Genomic DNA, 22,644 nt, shown 5'->3' on the forward strand with positions numbered 1-22,644 from the left:
CGACAATTCCTAACTATCTCACTTCTGCGCAGCCATTCTAATTATAAACTTTAATACATTTAAAGGGGATGTCTTACCTACATTTATGTGATTTTTAATGTTGTAGGACTCATCCTGATGATTAAAAGGAAGCGGCTCCTACCTCTGGCGGAAGCTATTCCAAATTCATGTTTCTTGCAGTACCGTTTGCCACCACTGAAGACAGCAACTTCTTCCTATAGACACTAATGCAATAACGCCGCATATCTAATTAATTCAAGAAAAATACTAATCTTCGAAATACAAAAACTTCGGAATACCACATCAGCCGGGGATGGCAGAGCCCTCGTTTTAATCAGCAAGAGGAGCTTTATAATGTAAAAAAAAAACATTGAGGGAGAAAGTCATACCGTCCCTTTAAAAAAAAAACTCCAACCCAACCCTGGCTCCATCCAAGATCTGGATAGGATCTGATGGCTGCTTGTAGAAAGGCTACTTGTTTTTGCTGTGTATGACTTTTTAGTTGGGTTGTTTACTGGATAAAGTGGCCGTCTTTGTATTATTCCACTGAAACAAGCAGATCTTCCATCTTTCCTGGAAAAACTAAAAAGCTTTTCTGTGCGAGCGCCCAGCGCCATAAATCCCCGGATTCTGCGTAACCATCTATTTCTGATCTGCTCCGCTTTCTTTGAGCGTAAGTAGGAATGTCTCAAAAACCTCAGTTGACCCAGGAGACAACGAGTGTCACCGCGCTGCACGGAGAGGAAATTTACAAGCCGAGTTCTGTCTTTTAGCACTGAAACAAGGAGAGCAGAAATGGTTTGTTTGGAGGATTTCCAAATAGCTGGAAACACAAGAGAACCTTTAATGCAGAAGCCGAATGTAAAAACTTAATCCGGGGGAAATAGGGGAACCTCCCTTTAACTGCGCTAAATCGATGGGGTCGTCCGAGATGTAACCCTTACAGAGTGTAAAAAAACCTGCAGCTCGGGCTGGTGAGAGGACCGATGGACCCTCCTAATAGTCCTAGATATGCTGGTCTCAGAGATATGGAACTAGTGATGGTGGGAAGGGGTTTTCTCTAGGCACAGTAGACTTCCTGCTCAGTAATCCTACCTCCTGCCAGGGAGAACAATGGATGGCACTAAAATGGTTGTGAAATTTATGGAATACTTGACATATATAAAAGGACGTGTTCTCTATGGAGGAATTGTGGCACCAAAATCTATTACCCCTTTTTTCAATGGCAACCAATGCAAATGCCCAACCCTTCCAGGATCATCAGAACTGTGATGCTAGAGGTGGCATCACAACATTCCTCCCCTAAGTGCTATTGGGTTTGGACAGTCCTGGTTCCCCATAATAGTGCCCTCCACTATGGCAGATGCACCATTGTAGAGGGTAATTCAAAAATTGTGGCCACACTGAATACCTTCTGAATGAAAATAGATACAAGTAGGAAACTTTGTAGAACACAGATGGGTGGAGGAAACTTTTTGACACTACGATGGCATCTGTCTGCTCTTTTGGTGGCCGCCATCTTTGATTCTGCCCTAGAAAGTTCAGTGGAAAGAGGGGCATGCGATACATGATTTAAGGGTAGAATTTTATCAGATATTGATAGGTGTGATCATTTTTTCAATACCTGCAACCATTTTTTGAGTTCTGGATGATGTCATATTGAATATTAGTAAAGTTCTGTTGAATTATGTGGTATGGAGAGCACTAATCACACGTCTTTTCAGGTACTAGAAGATGCCGTTAACAATCCAGGATATAAGTGAGATCATCCTGGTTTTTCGGAAACAGAAGATCATATGAGGTGGCCCAGGCTCTAATTAAGAACACCCAGGAAGGAGGTCAGTGAGCGCAAGAACTGTCAGGAACTGAGATGACCAGTTCTTGGTTTGTCCTGGACACTACCAATTTTTGAATTAGTTTCCTGACAGTTCTTGCACTCACTGGCAGTCTTACTGGGTGTTCTTGATTGAAGGCCTCGGCCACTTGAACTTCTGTTTCCGACCATCAAGGTGATCTCAGTTCTATGCTGGATTATTCATGGCATCTTCTGGTACCTGAAATACATGTGATTGTTTTCCATATCACATAATTCAATATAACAACTTTATTAATATTTAACATGACATCATCCATAACTCAAAAATGGTTCGAGGTATTGAAAAATGCCTGCAGCTATCAAATTCTGATGAAATTCTACTCTTAAATCATGTTTCCTATGACTCCTTTTCATTGATGTTTCGTGGGCAGAGTCCAAGATGGCTGCAACCAAGATGACCAACAGGCCCCACCATGGTGCCAAAAAGTTTCCCCATACCCATAAAAGTGTTCTACAACATGTCCTATTTGTGTCTCTTTGCATTCAGAAGATATTCCAGGTGGCCCCGATGCTTGAATCACCCTGTACAGTATATCCATGTATTGTGGTTTAATTGGACTTATAGCTTACGGAAGAAGGAAGGGTATCTGAGGGCCAACAACTGACCCACTGGTGGGCACCATTTCTAGCGCTTCCCCTTTTTGTGTAGCCCCACCACAAAATTGAGTTTTTTAATACAAATCCTAATTATTCTGAACTCTTAAAGGGTCAACAACAGTCTCCCGTGATATTAGTATACCGGGACAATGTCACAGCCAAGTGGGCACAATTTTACCAAATAATTAGTCTTGTGGCATACAATATAGGAGTGGCAAAAAATATGAACCCCGCGCCATGTCTGTTTAAAAACTCGGCACTTCCTGTTCCTTAGATTGCAGTGCTGCCAGGAAGTGTGTCAGGTGACCCTTCTCAACTCTGATGATTGTTTGAGAAGATTCATAGACCTAAATCACTTTATAGCCCTGCTGTAAAAGGGGTTGTCTATTTGTAAACTGGCAGAATAGGTCATCAATAGTAAATCAATGGAGGTCCATTGCCAGGATTCCCAGCCAATCAGCTGTTGACTGGCCCTGTGTGCTTGTACACTGCAGTGATTTCTACAGGATGCAGACAGCTCCATTCTCACTGCAGTGGCCAGGAATGGTAGTGCAGGCAAAGTTTCCAATTAAAGGAATGGGAACTTGTCCCGCAATACTAAGCCTGAGAACTGCAGTGGGAACAGACTGTCTGCTTCCTGCAAAAATTTTCTCATGTATGAATACACTGACCCAACAAACAGCTGATCAGCGGACGTCCCAGTAGCAGACCACCGCTGATCTATTGTTAATGGCCAGTCCTACAGGCGGGCCATCAATAGTTTGCAGCTGCACAACCCCATTCAAGCCATTTAATAGGTGCAATTGTTCCCTCTAGTTTTATAGAAGTGATAACTGTGAAGGGTGACAATTAGCTACTCCTGTAATCCAATACTCATCAAATACAAGTTGCATTGAGAGTTATCTCAAAATAAAATAGGGGGAAGTGGATCAATAAGTGGCCGCCGTAAGCCTCTGATCGGGGAATCGTTGTTACAGTTAAACATTAGTGTTCTCGGAAAAGTTTGCAACTAAATCCTATTCAGTTAACATTACAGGAGAGGTCTGCATCCGCCGTTGGTCTTGGAACCACAACTCCCAGCATGTGACTGCCAGCGCATGCTGGGGGTTATAGTACCACTGTTGAGCCACCGCTGGAGACCTCTTAATATCATATATATTTCCACCAAGAAAACGCTTATATTAGTATTTACAAATAAATAGGCGAATGTTACAAGAACCTAATGGAACCGGATACATATAAGCTACACATACGCCTCCGCTTAACAGTTACAGTACAGGCCCTAAAATCTGACATTGCTGGAAGTGAACCGCCCGGCATGTGTAATTCATATGTTCCAGTCATAAATGGCTGATTTGGCAGCCCTATTAGTACGTCTATTGAAGGAAGCAGCGGGGAGCCGCTCGGAAAGCAGGATTCTGCACTTAAAGCTGGCAACGCACAAAAAAGCGACCTTGGCAAATTAACTTTATATTCTCATATGTGTGCAATAATCACAATATGGTTTTTAGGGTTTTTTTAATGTGTGTGTGTGGGGTGGAGGGGGGGGGGGGGTTTGCATAAAGACCCTCCTGAGCCTCCAGGCATTTACGGACCTTCCGGCCTGCATTGCTACAGACATTCATGGGAATTCAAGTGACTTTATTAGAACTTAATGCATCATAAAGCTTCCATCGTCATCTCCGTAGAGCCGGTGTTGTCCAATCCTGGCACTACTATGACCCCTGCATGGTTACAGCCGTTAGCGTACATAGTACAGGGACCAACTATGAATACGTTGGCCCCTTTCCATGGACAGGGTACTCTTGCTTATGGGCCCTTCTTTACAGACACTGCTAGAGGAGATCTGGTACAAGCAGCATGTCACTCTTGACAGACCTCGGGGAGCGGATTGCTGTGTCCTTCATCCCTCCGTGTTCCACCATTTGTGGTTGTTGGCATCATTAATAGCATATAAACATAGATCCCGCAGCTACTATGAAGCCCAACTATAGGTTGCTGGGCATTGTACAAGGAGCATTCAAGTTCTAAGATCTCCTAATTTTTTTTCTCAGGCCTAGAAGCAGAGAGAAATATGGGTCACTTTTTAGAAGACGCTGGCATCCTTCGAGGATGAGTGAAACAGATGGCATTATTGCCCAGTGCCCAGAACCTACGTAACGGCGACTGGACTTAAAAGTGGCTTTAAAACTTAAAATGGCGACGTTCACATTCCAAGAACCATGTGTAACCATCCGTTTTCTTCACTTACGTGGAATGACACTCATCAGTCGAGTGAGACGTGGTGAAGGTATCATGGACATGAAGAATGTGCCCTCATGAGTGCGACACTTCAAAGAGGGTCGAACGTAGTGTGAGAACAAGCTAAAAGAGTCTCGGCCACGCACTAGACGGTCTGACTACATAATTGCGCAAGTGGAGCAAGCGGCTAGAGAGGACCGTCGACTGACTGTGGAAGAGGTTGTCGGCATTACTGTAGGATCTGTGCACGCCGTCCTGCGTAAAGACCTGAAAGTCTGGAACGTGGTGGGTACCACAAATACTGAGCAACAATTACTAGGCCGAGCGTGTGGCAATGTGTCAGGCCAACTTGACATGTGATGACGGTATGAATGGTGCTTTCATTCTGTCAATGGATGTGACACGGATGAAGGGCGCTCTCCATAGGCACACGATTTAGTTCGTTAGAAATAATATTAGGAGACCATAGAAGTTGAATGCACCTCGAACAATGCTAGAAGGGTGAGCAGAACTAGACCAAGGGGCATGAGACACTTGACAGAGCATGGGCAGAGGAGTGCTGTGCCCTCTATTCTTTCATGTTTCACCATTTCTGGTAGTTGCCATCAATTGCATATTAGCATAGATTCTGTAGCTACCATGGTCCAATGCAGTAACGGTCCCAAGTATAGGTTGGCCGATGGGTATGTTCATGGACCGAGGGGAAGTGACCCTTGAATGAATATTGGGAAGGGGAGTGTTGGGACTGCTGTGTTTTTCGGACCACTAAAGGTGTCCCATTTTGTTTTCCAGGTCCCTCCATCGCTAAGCAATGCAAAATGGAGCTAAAGTTAACACCAATCACATTACTACATCATTTGACTTTCGGCATCTTCATGGTTCACCATAGAGGCGGACGGCTCTGGTATCCGGTGGATAAAGTGACCCAAACTGAAGGTGCGCCATCCCCGTGTACAATGTCCAACCAACCTCCATACACACATCTAACAAATATTGTAAGCCTTTTTATGGGGTAAGGTAGGACCCCGTTACTGTGCCCCCTGTATGCACCTGGCTGCAACCTCACTTTTTATTCCATTCATGGCTAAGAAATGCAAAAATGAGCTAAAAAGGAAAAATAAACTCAGCAAAGCAACCCAATATCCAAATGTTCTAATCACCATAAGCTTCTGTGTAAATTGGCAGCTGCACCTTCCTTTAGGCACCTCAGGACATGATAGACCCCTGATGCACCAGACAGCTCTGTCTGAACATCATAGCGGCCCAGGCGGAGTCCAAGCTCCCCCCGTATCCAGGTATGTTGGTTCCTTCTACTTTCAGAAGGGTCTACAATAAAAGCCAATGGGATTTAGGAGAAAGCGGCTTACAGGCGCAGTTTTGGCATCAGAAGCCTCAATGCTTTGCTGGACTCATCCCCGATGAAGGTAAAATATCCCTGAATTGTAGGTTAGGAATCCCCACGTTTCCTCGGGAGTGGGCATAGATGGTAGGCTTCTAGTCTTTGGGAAGGTAAGTAGCTGGCATCCCCATTATACAGCGTGGGTCTGTGCCACGGGGCGGCTGGAGCGTCAGTGTTTGCCGGTAGTGCTGTCATGTGGCCCATGACATGGCTGCGCTGTGTTCTTTGGCTTTCATCCTGAGTGCCGCGATGCTGGAACTCTTACGGTCGGGTTCAGCGTTCAAGTCGTAACCGTTTATGCCCGGTCCCATGCCTGCGCTGCTGAACAGGCCGCTCATGTGTGCTTGACCTACATGCGATCCGGGGCCTGGAACGCTGAGGAACTCGGACACTCCCCCGGCGGAGTGCGGATGAGTGTGGGGGGACATGCAGGAGGAGACGGTGTCACATGGGACCACGCAGGCCGGTACTGGGGAGCCGCCATTGTTATTGCCAATCCAAGACGGGTTCTGGATCTGGGGAGAAGCAGCAGATGAAGCAGTGATTAGTGCAGCACAATAATCTAAATCAAGTCTTCATTTACTAACATAATGTCTAATGGGAGGATTTACCATTCAGTAGTGCGAGAAAGCTGGGTTAGTACCATCTTACTTGTCACAAAGCTTTTACAGGAACAGATATCCTTAGGGTGGGTATCGACGGCAATTTCACCCAGCTGTGGCCACTAATGGGTGCACGATTTTGCCAAAATGGTAGCAAAATTCGGCTCCCATTACTGGATGCAACTGGGTGGAATATCAGATGCAAGCCGGTACCCGTTAGGGCTCAGTCACACGGGCGTTTGTTCCCGCGTCTGTCAGTTGCGTTTGCCGGCCACATCTAAATAGAACCAATGCTTTTCAATGGGAACAGGCACATGTGTGAATTTTACATGCGCACAAACGCATAAATTCATGAATGGGTGAGTGCTGCCTCTGATTGGCTGAGCGCAGGGACCAATCAGAGGCAGCTCTCAGCTGTTATTCACTAGCTGAGAGCTGCCTCTGATTGGTCAAAGTGCTTAGCCAATCAGAGGTAGCCCTTTTGGCAGGCGGGTATTTTAAATCCCCACTTGCTAAGAAATCCTCAGAGCAGTGCAAGAGAAGAGCCGACGACGCGGCTGAGCCCCGGCAGCTGCAGAGAGGTGAGTATACTTTTTTTTTTTTTTACACATTTTTGGATTGATTTTCAGGGAAGGGCTTATATTTTAAGCCTTTCCCCGAAAATCACTGCAGTGATTGCCGGCAGCTCATTGCTTTCAATGGAGCCGGCTGTATTGCCGGCTCCATTGAATTCAATGGGAGAACAGCTGTGGCAGAGGATTTCTTCACCTCAGTGAGGAGTCCCATTTTCTCTAGACACTGTGACAATGCTGTCACAATGTCCAGTGACAATGGGACTCCCCGCAGAGATGAAGAAATCCTCTGCCACAGCTGTCACAGCTGTAGCAGAGGATTGCGATGTTCTCTGTGTGTCAATGGGGCTGCCGCAGCTGCCGCCGGGCCCATTGACCACAGGTGACACCCCTAGATGTGACAGCATCCTGGGGTTTCACATCCAAGGAATCCCCTGCTGCAGCTGTCACAGCCGCAGCAGAGGATAGCGGGCAGCACTCTTTTTTGAGCGGATAAACGCTGCTAGCTGCTTTGGTCACGCAAATTTTTGAACGCATAACTGGTGCGTTCAAAAATGTGTGCGTCAAAATGCCCGTGTGACTGAGGCCTTACATGGGAACGCACCCTTAAGAAATTGCTGTTATATCCCTCATCCCCTATATTTAAGATCTGTGCTTGCTGTCAGTGAATGGGAACATTCTTGTTTATGTCCAGTAGATAAAATCATATGTAGACGTAGGGGGGGTATTTATTAAGACCGCCATTTCCTAGATCAGTCTTTGTATTATGTGCCTAATGTACTGTATAAAGAAGCACACGATTCTGCATATAGTAGGTGCATCCTGGCTCTTCTGTGCGCCTACACAGAAAGGTACGCCAGGTCTAATCTGACGTACATTTCTGGTATAATTTACACCATTTTCTGGCGTAAATTATACATAAAGATGTCGGTCTGGAGTGGCCATGCCCCCCTCCTGATAAGTCATGCCCACTTTTCAGGAAAGTGGGGTACAACAATTCAATACTCATAAAGTCACTTTTGCACCAAATTCTGCAACTGTTTTACACCATAATATGGTATAAACCGTTTGAGAAGTATTAGTCCAAGACTGGATTTTAATCTCTGTATGTAAATAAGAACGTTTCCCTTCCCTGTCAGCAAGCAGAGATATTGAAAATTATGTGGAATTGATGCACAAAGTTTATTAGAAAGTTTCAAAACTTTTTATTATACAACCATATAAAGTGTTCCTCCAGAAAAACTCGTACACCGGATGACGTTGGGCATGGAGAGGTACAACTGCGCACTGGGTGGTACTGTTGGCAAAGCAACCATATGTCACCCTTCTAGTATCATGCATAGGTTCTATTCTAATTAACAGGTCTGGTGGATGATAGTCATTGGATGCCATATGATTGCCTCCCCAGCTATATCAGCCAACACACTTGTGTCCATTTACAACACATGTCAGATCTAGTGGGAGAGGGAGGAGGGTCACTTTAAGAAAAAGCAACTTTTTTAATTCTACCCCTTCACTAGATTGTGCCTAATGGGAAATCAGTTTTCACTGCACCGTGAAACCCCCAAAATGTTATAAAATATGCAAAATGTAGGAAACATCCAGCTAGACCTTCAGAATGTAAATTTATGAGCGATTGTAATGCAGTTCAGCGTCTACTGTATGTATTTGATTGAATCCAAATTTGTCTTTATCTCCGGCTTTCAGAGTTGCCACAAAATATCTGAAAGCCAATAGACTTTTTTTTCGGTTCCTTTTGATGGTAGAATGCATTAAGAATTGTAACTGGAGACCTCGCTTCCCTCGAAAAACCGCTCAATTAAAATAAAACCCCGTATGACCTGAAGGCACCTCATAGCGGCAGCACTTAACGCTTAATGCACCGCGCGACAAAGTCACATGACGAATCAAATAATACATAATATGATAATGTGCTGCAGCTCCAATGTAATGAGTCTGCGGTGGTCCGAACATACTGGGGGTTATAGTGTTGCATCAGTTGGAGAGTCGCAGTTAGGGAACACCATATGGGTTCTTTCATGTGGGATGGAATAGGCTGCAGATGCCGCTGTAAACTCTGCACCGAAATCTGCTGGCTACCTGCGAATTTTGATGCAGAATTGAAAGTGGCCTAAAACCTGCCTGCAATTTAGCATCAAAATCTGTAGTTAAAACTGCAGATTTGGCTGCGTGTGAAAGGTCCCTATTAGAGAATGACATATATAACAGCAGCATATATTACAGCGGCGGGGAGCTGATAACAATCTTGCAGCGCTGTGTGGAATTCATGTTCCCTGCTGTTTCTAATAGCCTGTATTCCGACTCCACAATATGGCCATACAGTGCTTACATAATACACCATACTGAGCCTACATAATAGTGACATAAAAGCCTTACATTACGGAGCTATACTGAGCCTGCATAATAGTGCCAAATAGTGTCTCCGTAAAGGAACCATAAAAAGCATAATAATGGAGCAATACAAAACCTACTTAAAAGTGCCAAATAAAACCTACATAATAGTAATATTCACTGCCTATCTAATAGTGCCAAATAGACCTCTTGGACGAAGCTAAGGGCGAAAAAAAAAGCCCCCCTTGACTTATACTCGAGTGAGGTAAAAAAAACAAAACAACAAAAATCCCGCAATACTCACCTCCCAGCCGGCGTCTGAGTCCCCGTCGCGATGGTCTCCTCGGCAGTGCGGCAAGCTGCTTGAGAATTCTCCCTGCTGTCGTCTCCCTGCTCAGCTTGGAATTCCCCCGCCGTCCGCGCTGTGTAGGTAAGCGCTGTGATTGGATTGAGTGCCAGCCAATCACAGCTGGCGCTCGATCATTCACAGCCATTCAGTAGATGACATCACTGAATGTCTGTGATTGGCTGGTGTTCGATCCAATCATAGCGCTTACTTACATAGCGGGGAGACCATCGCGCCGGGGACACAGACGCCGGCTGGGAGGTAAGTATTGCATTAATATGTTTTACCAGTTTTTTGTGGTGAAGCTTATTGACTCGGCTTATACTTGGGTCATCTAATACTCGAGTATATACGGTAATTTTAGGGACTATATGTCTTTGTAATGCATTTCCTTCATGTTCTGTTTTTTAAATGTTTTTATTATATTTGTAATTTTCAATAAACACTTTTTTAATCATCATTTCTGCAGTCCTGTCTTGGACATTTTTTTGGGATTGTCATAGTGCCAAATAGAACCTACATAAAAGCACCATAGAGAGCCTACATAATACTGCCAAATAGAACCTACATGATAGCATCAGACAGGGCCTACATAATAGTGCTATGCAGAGCCTACGTAATACTGCCAAATAGATTATATATGATATCACCACACAGAGCCCACATAATAGTGCAAGATAGAACCTATAGCACATAATAGCACCTTCATAATAGTGACATAAAATTTCTACACTGTAGAGCTATACAGAGCCTACATAAAAGCAACATACAGAGCCTAAATAATAGTGATAAACCCTATAATAGTAGAACTATACAGAGCCTACATAATACTGCCATATAGGGTTTAATAATATTACCATACAGCAACTACTTAATACTGCCATACGGAATCCACAAAATACTGCCCAACAGCCTACATAATAGAGCTATATGGAGGCAACATAATGTTGCCATAGAGAGAATACATAATACTCTTACATGACAGCACAAGACACTGTCTACATAATAGTGCCAATGCAGAACCTACACAGTAGTGCCATGCAGAGCATACCTAATACTGCAAAATAGATTATACATAATAGCACTATGCAGAGCCCACCTAATACTGCCAAATAGAACCTACACGACAGCACCAGACTAGTCTACATAATAGTGCCATGCAGAGCCTACATAATACTGCCAAATCGATCCTATGTAATAGCACCATACAGAGCTCACATAATATAAAATATTAAAAGACTGACAGATTCTGATAACAGGGGTAATTCTCCACATACCGGTAGTAGGCACAAAGTGTACGTATGCAGCTACTTGCGATTCTGTAAACGAGGTCACCAAATAACTTAAAACACGCAGCACACTTAGTCCGCTACATATCACAGAGTAACTACTCAATACTGCCATACGGACTCTACAAAATACTGCCAAACACAGCCTATATGATGGTGCCATACAGAGCCGACATAAGAGAACCAAAGAAAACCTACATAATGGTGGCGCACATGGCCTACATAATACTGCCAAACAGAGTCTATACAAGAGTTGTATGCAGAACATACATACTGGCAACTAGCCCATGCGATAATCCCAGCTAATACCATAATATATAATCACCAGGTGATATTATCAATACGAAGCCCATATGATGCATAAATGTCAACACTGAGTGACATATCATCATCAACACTGATACTGTGTAATATTTTATTACCAACACCATGTAACATATCATCACCATTGCTTACGCCATGTAACATATCATCACTAATGCTGACATGTAATATATTATTACCATCACTGATATCATGTAGCATACCATCCTAAACACTGATATGTAAAATATCATCACCAATACTGATACCATGTAATACCTTATCACCAATACTAATACCATCTTACATATCATCACTATTACTTATGCCATGTAACATATCACCAACTAGCATATCATCCTCAAATCTGATGTTTCATATCACAAACAACATTGATACTTTGTAACATGAGCACTAATACCATGTAACATATCTTCACCAACTCTGATACCATGTAATATTTTATCACCACTAATACCATGTAACATATCATCAACACTGATACTATATACCATATTATCAACGTTCATGAGATCATGTGACATATGAACAACACTGGTACCATATAATATATGATATCATGCAAGATATCATCACCAACAATGATATCATATAACGTATTATAACCCAAACTGATACCGTATAATATATCTTCTTCAATACTTATACCATATAACATATCCTCACCGAAACTGATACTATATATCTTCTTCAATACTGATGATGATTTATCCATTCAGTTGTTGCCGACTTTTGGTCACTTTGTGGATCAGCATACGCCATGCTTCCCTGTCTTTGGCCCCTTCCTTCAGATTTTCCTCATCCCTCTGCTCAATACCGATACCATATAACATATCCTCACCAATACTGATACACTATATCATATCACCATTGACATTGAGACCACATAAGATATCATCACCAACACTGATACCATGTAACATATCATCGCCGTTACACCTCTGAGTAGTAGCGCTGTGTAGTTCTATCATTTACTGCTATACACAACTGTACTTCTCAGTGGCCCCATAGGCTGATACAGGAGCCGTTGTTTATTCAACCCCCTATAGTATAAAGGTTATTGGTATGATGATGGTTATTATTATGACATTGGCAGGCACCAGCTTGTCTTAGTGCAGATGCCCCCTATGTCCACTGGAACGATGGATCATATTTCACCCCCCCCCCCCAAATCTTCCCCAAGGAGTGAAGGCAGGGGAGTAATCTGGGAAGGAATGCAGAAGAAAAGCCTCCAGATGTGGCTGGGAGAGCCCAGATTCCAGCAGTCTCCCTGCAGTTCTGCTCATCAAACATTTGACCTCTCTGCCTGCTCCTTCCTCCTTCATCCCTCTGCTCATTGATGAAATGCAAAATGACCAGGAAGTCAGAAGTGTCAGGAGGCTGTCATCCCGCTCATCAGTCTGCGGACCCTCTATCTGCCTGCTGCACATGGCTCTGATGTAGATGACTGCTAATCTAAGAAAAGGCAGCCTATAGCAATACTAATATTAAATAGTGTGTTGGTATTACGGTGTCAGTATAGGAGACCCACAGAGATGTTACACTCTTTGTCAAAAAACACCAAGCCCCTAGAAGAAGTTTTCATTTTGTAAGTAGCGGACCTCTATTCCGCTTGTGTGGAGCTTGTTGAGTACTAGATGCCTCTACGACGCAGAGAAGAGATTTCACCCCGTTACCAGAGTCTAAGGGGCGCATTATTGGGATGTGAGACAATGGATGGTCGTATCGATGAATTGTCCCCCAACAGGCCATTCTGACCAGACTGTTAGGAGGTGTTGGGACCAGTGGATGTGTTGGGGCACACAAGGTGACCGGGCTCAGGATGCCCCCTACAGACCGCCAGCAGAGGGGAGCGTCTGACCAGACTGTTAGAAGGTGTTGGGATCAGTGGATGTGTGAGGACACACAAGGTGACCGGGCTCAGGATGCCCCCTACAGACCACCAGTAGAAAGGAGCGTCTGACCAGACTGTTAGAAGGTGTTGGGATCAGTGGATGTGTGAGGACACACAAGGTGACCGGGCTGAGGACCCCCTACAGACCACCAGTAGAGAGGAGTGTCTGACCAGACTGTTAGGAGGTGTTGGGACCAGTGGATGTGTGAGGGCACACAAGGTGACCGGGCTCAGGATGCCCCCGACAGACCAGCAGTAGAAAGGAGCATCTGACCAGACTGTTAGGAGGTGTTGGGACCAGTGGATGTGTGAGAGCACACAAGGTGACCAGGCTCAGGATGTCCCCAACAGACCACCAGTAGAGAGGAGCGTCTGACCAGACTGTTAGGAGGTGTTGGGACCAGTGGATGAGGGCACACAAGGTGAACGGGCTCAGGACACCACCTATAGACCACCAGTAGAGAGGAGTGTCTGTCCAGACTGTTAGGAGGTGTTGGGACCAGTGGATGTGTGAGAGCACACATGGTGACCGGGCTTAGGATGCCCCCGACAGACCACCAGTAGAGAGGAGCGTCTGAGCAGACTGTTAGGGGGTGTTGGGACCAGTGGATGTGTGAGGAAACACAAGGTGACCGGGCTCATGACCCCCCGACAGTCCACCAATAGAGGAGAGCATCTGATCATCAGACAAGCAGCTCCAAATATTTTGTTGTCCGCTATGCAGAGACAGGGGTTGCCATCATTTCACCCTTTTGTTTGTCTGAACCATCTCCAGGTACTTGGCTGAGGGACATTTGGTCTTTTGGCCCCCCATTACCTGTACGGCCTGTGACACCCACCGTCACCTCCGTCTACAATGATGTTGTGAATTATGAAACTGGACGCTATGGAGTAGAACGGGTTGTCTTCAGCGATTAATCCAGGTTTAGTTTGGGAGCAGACGACGGCTGTGTCCTATCTGAGTCCTCAGGGTGAGCGCCTCAGGCCTGCCTTGCTGTGGAGCGGTGATCTGCCCCCTGGTGCGGTGATCTGGGAAGCCTTCGCATACAAGAGTTGGTCATCCCTAGTAGTGGTATGGGGGGCAATGACAGCCCAGTTATATGTTCAGGACATCCTGCAGCCACATGTGTTCCTCTCATGGAGGCTTGCAGCAGAATAATGCTCGGCCGCACACACAAGGGGGTCACAGGAATGTCCCCACAACATTGTCACTTCCTTGGCTGCCCGATTGTTGGATTTATCACCAATTCAAAATGTATTGGACCATCTGGGACGCCAACTTCCACAGCCTACAAGTTTGCACGATCTAGAGGCTCAGTTGCAGCAAATGTGGAGAGCCATTCTGCAGGATACCATACGGAACCAGTATGCCTCCATGCCCGCCCGTATCACATCTTGTATCCAAGCTAGAGGCGGTACAACAGGGTACTAGAGCCTCCATCCCCGCCCGTATCACATCTTGTATCCAAGCTAGAGGTGGTACAAGAGGGTACTAGAGCCTCCATGCCCACCTGTATCACATCTTGTATCCAAGCTAGAGGCGGTACAACAGGGTATTAGAGACTCCATGCTCACCCGTATCACATCTTCTATCTAAGTTAGAGGTGGTACAACAGGGTACTAGAGCCTCCCTACAAGGGGTCGGTTCTCCACAATAAATGATGCTTCTGCTCTGATAGTGTAATCACTTACTTATATACAATCACACAGAGAAGGTTTAATCCATCCGACAACTTCTAGGGGAGCGATTGTTTTTGGCAATGAGTGTATTTGATCCTCCTTGGCCCCAGTATAAACTCTGCACCAGGACCCCTTCCTACCATTACCATTTATAATTCTGGTGCGGCAAAAGGGAATTTGGTCCCTGCTACCCTTGCCCTTCCTGTAGCTATACTCTGGATGCTCAGTGAGAAGAGGACCACTTTGGTTATGGACCTTGTGTTGCCTTTATAACCAGCTTAGTAGTCAGATGATGATTTCATGCCATTTCTGTACTTGGTGGATCAGTGAGCAACTATTTAATAATGCTTATCTGGATATATAGACAAGCAATTGTTGCAGGCTGCCTTCAAAGTGACTCAGTGAGCAGGTTTCACATTTTTGTGCCTTTGCTTAGCTTATTAGTCAGGTGCTGACTTCCAGCTGTATGTGTACATTGGGAAGATGTTCCTATATATCAGGTGTATCTATATGCTAGTCTAAGGGCGCCCACCCACTGGCGTTTTTTTTCACTGCAAAATTTGCAGGTTTTTTTTTTCTGCAGGGGGTCTATGGGACTTGAAATGTAAAAATCGCGATCGCGCAAAATCGCGATTTACCGCGATATCACGATTTTGCGCGATCACGATTTTAGCTTTGCATGTCCCATAGCCCAAAGACCCCTGCAGAAAAAAAAACGCTGCGAATTTCGCAGTAAAAAAACGCTAGTGGGTGGGAGCCCTAAGTATAATATTTATGTGCAGTTGACAATGTGGAAATATACTCCTTTTATGGTACTGTGTTTTTATCCTCTATATACCTGGCTCAGTGAGGTATTGTTGATTTCATGCTGTCCACATATCTGTCTCTCTGGGTAGGTATTAAATGTATGATGCATTTCTAGTCTTTGAATACAAAATCTTTCAATATCTGGCTCAATGGGCAGTTAAATGTATACTAACTATATATCTGGCTTAGTGGGTAAGTATGTATATCCTGCAATTTGTGGGGCAGCTGTTTTTTTTTCTGGCCAGATGTTGATTACTTTCTACCTCATTAGTGATGTATTTGTGACTTGCTTTGTTTATGGCTTGGTGGGTAAGTGTGGCTTTGCGCTCCTTACCTGGGCATAGTTTTCAGCTCGTGTCAGTAGTGGCAACTCATAGGCTGAGGAGAAGTGAGTTCGCACTTGCTGCATTTGCCCAAACCTCTCCCTTTTCCTCCACTTCGCCCTTCGGTTCTGGAACCACACCTAGAAAATGAGAAAAGGTCAGTAAGCTGCCAGTAAAGACACCAGCTATGTACAGGACCATAACCAGAGGTCTATCTAAAGGCTTGTGGGCCCTGGTACAAAAAAATCAGCTTAGGCTCCTTTCGGCCCAAACAGCTAACACTAAACCAAAGTCTCATAGAGCAGGCGCTTGTGCACACAGGCCCACCACAGCTCTGTAACTGTCGGGACCCCCAATCATCCTGAGAACAGAGTCCCTGAAGGTTCCCACAGGAGAAGGCCACTCATACACACCGCAGCTTCACTCATTTCAATGAGAGGGTTCAGCCATCTCCGGCACTCTCATTTGAAATGAACGGAGCGACGGCACGCATGCATGAGCTCCACTCTATTCATACGGGGACCTTCAGGACCACATTCGGAGGATTGGTGGGGGTCCCAACGTTTTTAGAGCCCCACTGACCATAAAGTTATCACCTATCCTGTGGATAGAGGACAGCAATATATTTCGGCACAACCTTTTTAAGTTTTATGCATAGAACCTAGTGATGTATTAGTTCGGAATGGCGCCACTATGGGTGGGCGGAGCTAATATTTTGGCACTACGACTGAACATATGAAGTTAGAAGATTCTCTTGAGAAGTGTTTGTCTTCTCTTTCCTTTGATGTCAGTGCACGAGGCGCCATCCACCTCTGCTCGCAGTATTCCGCGGCATGTAACGCGTAGTCAGCATTTTTTGGGTGATGAATGTTGTGATGTTCAGAGCGCAGTGATAAATGTATCGGCGTTCCCACATATGGTAGAGCGATAACAGCTCTGCTACACTCGGCGGGTGTCCTCTGCATATCTACAGGATCAGAGCGATGGATCTCAGTGCAAAAAAAGGACAATATTTTAAAGTTTTTGGCAAAGCCATGGAAAAACTAATATGGCCGCCATTATTGCTTTAGCAGTGGTTTCCAGACAGCTTTCCCAGATGCATGAATGGACAGAAGACTGATCCTTTATACACTCCTCAACATTGGAATTGCAACACGAAGAAGGAACAGTCATGAAAATATGTAAATCGCAGAATCGATAGACATGTTAATGTTATGCAAATGTTTAAGAATGGGAGCAAAATATTAAAAAAACTCAATTTGTTCAGTATCGAGTATAAACGCCACGTGCAGAAATTCACGCACTTGTACAACTTGGCATACTATGATCGAGGTTATTAAGGGTTGTTCTACCACGCTGAATGCACTTGGGCCGCAAATCATCAAGTGCGTTGCTGGCAGCTCGCTATGCAATTGCTGACCAATGACGTCCCAGATATACTCAATCAAGTCCGGAGATACTGCAGGCTATAACAGCATGTTTAGGGCACGCAGGCTAACCACAGTTGTAGGCCCAAAACGCAGACTAGCGTTGTCGTGTTGAAAAACGGCTCCTGGGACACTGGAGAAAATGTTGTATCTCTGGTTCCACGACCAAAAACAACTCCTGGGATACTTTAGAGAAAAGGCTGTACCTTTGGTACCATGACCCAATCAACATAACATTGAGCTATTATATATGGAGTGAAGACTATATGGGTCCAACTACTGTACATTAAGCCACACCATAATCCTGGGCATAGGACTTCATGGCGTTGCCGACGTGGTCTCCAGACCAATCTCCGGTTATTGTTGCCTCTTAGACAAAAGCAGGACTCATCGGTGAAGAGGATAGACCTCCATTCCAGCCTCCATTGCTATCTTGCTCTGCACCATGCAAGTCTTTGAGAGCGGTGGCATGAGATCTATGGAAGACCTGTCGCTGGACGTCTGGCTAGTAGCCCAATGTTGTATAAGCTCCTTCTGATGGTTTGTGTAGACACTGTTCACCGCCCTAGGCTTGGGATGGGACATCCAATTTCACTTGCATTACAGAATGGATCACAATGCGCCATTCTTCTCCTCTAATGATCCGTCCGTGCGGAGGTTCGTCTCTGTGCACACCATGCTGTCATTTGAGTTCATCATTGTTCTTCCACCCACTGGGACACACAATGCTGACATCTCGACCTACATGAAGCGATCCGCTGGAGTGATAAACCAAGGATTCTGACCCTCTCTGTCTTTAACTATGAGGATATCCAGCATGTTGGCGAACAGGAGTCATCTCACAATCAGACCACAAGACTATCTGATTTTTTTCTGTGGCTGAAAACTTTTACTTTCGATCTGGCTTTGATACTATTGAAACGCCTTCCACATGTCACAGATTGGAGTTAGGTGCTTGAAAATCTGAATATTTGCATATCTTAGCGACGCCTTCTACTTCCTGGATTTGCATAAAACTTACAACTTTTTCTTCTTGGTGTTGCAATTTCAATGCTGAGGAGTGTAGTATAGATATTGTATAGGTGGCTCAGAAGCAATGACCCCCCCTCCTTATCCTATGGGTATTTCCATTGTCTATTCATCATCCATGGCAGACAATGCGATTCTGGTGCAGAATCACGTTCCTATATCGCACGGCATAAGGTGGGTCTGGGCTTACATAAGCCACTCAGCACATGATGCGGAGAGTCATCAATCAGATGCAAGGTATAGAGGCAGCTCATGGTGTCAGGTACCAGGAGGGTCCTTCCGGCCTCTGCTTCCCATTTGACATGGTGGATGAGTAGTGATTACAGGGGCCAGCGGTGTCAGAGCGATGACAGCCGTCACATCCAGCAACGGAACAACTCAGCAGGAAAAATGTGGGTTCAGAGGCCCCGGTACTAATGAAAATAATCCTCCAGGACAAAATAAGAGAAGACAGAAAGATAGAAGAGGTCTTTCCTGTGGTGTCCTCCCCTTTTAAAGCGACCCTCCAGCCTGGAGAAACACAGATGCCTGCACTGCTTCTCTGACTCCTGATTCACACTGTATATTAGTATGCATCGGTAGTCTAAGACACTGCATGCTTTGATTGGCCAGTGCTGATCATGTGGGCAGCACTGATTAATCAAAGCAGGTGTAGCCTCTTAGACTAATGCTGCGGTTCAGCCATCTTTGTTTCTCCAGGCCCAGAGTTGTCGCTTTAAGTCAATGGGATCACTTTATCTTAAGTTTTGGGATATGAAGGATTTATCAAACATGATTAGTGCTCTGCTGGAGGCCACTGGACTGGATCCGGAGGGGCCCTTTAAGAGTTATGGGGTCAGTATTCAGCTCTCAATCACTGGTGTGATCATCTGTGAGTGGCAGGAGCTTGGATATTAAAGGGATTTTCTGGTTTTATATAAAAAAACATAATCTTTGTATAAGGAAAAGTTCAGCAAATTTCTTGTACATTCTGTGTAGCAATTTCTCAATATTTTCATCTCAATCCTTCCAAAAGTATTTGGACCCCTGAGCAAGAATCAAAATTAATATTTATTTTCATATGTTAATACTTAGTGGGGCTCCTTTGGCCCTAATGATATTAGATACTTTGTGTGGCATACTTTCTACTAACGTCTGATACACTTCAGCTGTCATTTCCCTCCATTCATCCTGAAAATGACAGATGTGTTTAGAAGGCCCAAAAGCGCTGCGATGACTCCTACTGATTGGTTGGTGACGTCCCTTTGCATGACAGCACAGGACTGGTGGGGGCCAATGCTTTGGACACAACCAATATACACTATGTTGAGCAGCCAGTTGTTTTATGCCTGAACTGGACATAACTGATGACATTGTTCTGGCGTACACCCGTCTGGCGGTGCATGCAACAGTTTTGTGTCCGCCACAAGGAGACAATCACCATTATAAGTGATGAGCCAGATGCCATGAACGACCCTATTAAAAACTGCCATACTAGAGAGAGAAAACTGACAGCCAGACACACACATAGACAAGAAGGTTTCACTTACTAACATTATAAGCAGAGATCTAAATTGTAGACTTTTTTATTATACAATGTTTAAGCTTAATAGATATAAGATTACAAAATCCCTTTAAGATATTTTCCTATTGCATATCTGCCAAATTATTGAGCCCCTCAGAAGTTGGAGATGCAGGTGTGGTAGCCGAGCGCAGGACTTCGGGAAGAGACAGAGGGGATTAAGATGTTTTGTCAACGGCAGCACTGTCCCTCCCTAGAGCACCCAGGCACGTCCCAGCCTGGCAGCACACAGTGGTAAAATAATAGAAAGGATGATAACTGTTTGATTTGAAATGTTCACGTGACGTCAGTGCCTCTTAAAGTAATGAAACAGACAAATCGAATAAAGAGTCAATAATCCAATCATTAGTTAAACCGGAGGCACACAGTTTACTTAACGGTGATAACATGGGTTTCCTCAGTACATGCTGCAAAAATCTTAGGTAATAACAGATCTAAACCATCTTTTCCATGAGAGTCGCCAAATGCCTTCTGTTTGCTAACACTCCATCACATAAACACACTTGCCATTAGTCTCAGTTATCTGACAGTGGATTCCTGAACGAGTGCTTTCAGTGTGGCCTTTCAACTTGAACCTAACCAGCACTCCATACACTCACTCACGCACGACTTGTACTTCAACTAGAAGACATAAAGCCAGACCCGTCGCATGCTTCTGTGGATAAGCAGGGGAGTGGGTAACATACTCCGCTGAGGTCCTTCCCTTCATTCCCGAAGATATCCCAACCTAATTCTCGTTTAAGATGGGTTTCTCTGGCCTTTTCACGGACTGTGATGGCGTCGGAGCCTGAGCCTCCTACACGCGTCCTCCCTTCCTGACTACATCTTGTCTTCTCTCTCTCACTTCTCCCCCGTCCCTAACTCGCCCGCTCTATTTCTCCTACTATGAGCAGGTTAGGGTGCCAAGAACACAAACATATTACAGTTTGATTACACGAACACTAAAAACATACAACACACAAGTAGGAGACAAGAAAGAGTTGTTGGGTCCCTACTTTACTCTGGGACACTAAACAGGATGCTGGGAAAGCTGGGTGACATCCTCTGTGAGAGCAGTACTGTCAGCCATATTGACAGATATATAATAAGACACCATCACACTGCATCATTTGTGCCCCATACCACATGCTGTACATCGCCCTAGGGGCATGCATTATGGATGGGAGGCATGTAGAGGCACTATTACTGATGAGAAGAAAGTGAAGGCACTATCACTGCTAGAGGCATGTGGTGGCACTATTACGGATGGAGAGGTGGAACTATTACTGCCTAATTACTGTGAGAGGGATACTAAAGGGCACTCTTATGTGAGCGGTACACTAAGGTGCATTATTACTGTGAGGGGGTCACCCACAGGCACTATTAGTGTGAGGGGACAAAAAGGGAGTGACTCAATTTAAAAAAGATATGGCCTAACATTAAAGCCACAAGAATTCTCCCTCTTTGTTATTCAGAAGTTGGGATGTATAGCATGCGGATCAGACAACCACATACTCAGAAGTAATTAAGGTGGATTTATAGTCTCTTCCCATAAAGGAGACTTTTATTGCTGTTATGAATATTAAGTGTCCTACTGGGATATTAATCAGAGATCTCATCATTATAGAATTGTGGCCCCCGGGGGTCATCTTATAAATACGGCTGCGGAGGGGATCCGCGGTGAACATGAGGCAGTGCGATCAGGATTTATCTGATGGTAGTATTACAGATGACACCCCGGCCCCCCTGCGGCCCCTCTATTTAAGGGGAATCTCGGAGCAGACTGTCAGCATTGTGTCCTGGGAAAACAGCTTGGGACGAGAGGGTCAGATAACTTGTGCTTGTTTTCATTACATCTTTAATTTCCTGTAGCTGTCGTTTTTTCCCTAACACCACCCCCCATGGATGGTTGGGGGAAGGGATGGGGGGGTAGGTCAGACATCAACAGGCAGAGAATTAGGGATAAAAAAAATGTAAATCTGAATTATATGAGCAGAATCGGTCTGAGTTTCCTAAATTGGTAGATGTGGTGGAACTACAAGTCACAGCATGCATTAACGTTATTCCATAGACAATTGAGCCTGGATTGAGACAACAGTGCACAGAACTTTTAGGGGGACAACTACAATGTGCTTTATTATGGAAACCATATAGCAAGAACTGCTGCAGAACCTCTTTTGGTAAAGAAAGGATGAACTCTGTCAGTTACTGATTGACTTGAAGCTTCCCTTTTTCTGTTGTCTTGCAGCAGTTTAGGTGTATTATTGCATGGCCAAGGCTGCTGCGGAACTTCTTGTACAGTTGAAAGAAGGAGTTTTATGTCTGCTCCGATTAAGTTGTGCAGGA

At 44.8% G+C, this 22,644-nt stretch overlaps 1 protein-coding gene across 1 annotated transcript in view; it reads right to left on the reverse strand.

The window, feature by feature from the left end:
- Positions 1–2,200: 2,200 nt before the first annotated feature.
- The window catches only part of ALX4 (ALX homeobox 4), a 124,860-nt gene continuing 104,416 nt past the window's right edge, over positions 2,201–22,644 (reverse strand). Inside the window, exons 3-4 of the mRNA XM_066583469.1 lie at positions 16,314–16,442; positions 2,201–6,628 (exon numbers count right to left, since the gene is read on the reverse strand). Of these exons, the coding sequence (XP_066439566.1) occupies positions 6,305–6,628; positions 16,314–16,442 (453 nt within the window). The 3' untranslated portion in view covers positions 2,201–6,304. The remainder of the gene's footprint in view (positions 6,629–16,313; positions 16,443–22,644) is intronic.

The sequence above is a fragment of the Eleutherodactylus coqui genome, chromosome 11, assembly GCF_035609145.1.
Source record: "Eleutherodactylus coqui strain aEleCoq1 chromosome 11, aEleCoq1.hap1, whole genome shotgun sequence".
Classification (NCBI taxonomy): domain Eukaryota; kingdom Metazoa; phylum Chordata; class Amphibia; order Anura; family Eleutherodactylidae; genus Eleutherodactylus; species Eleutherodactylus coqui.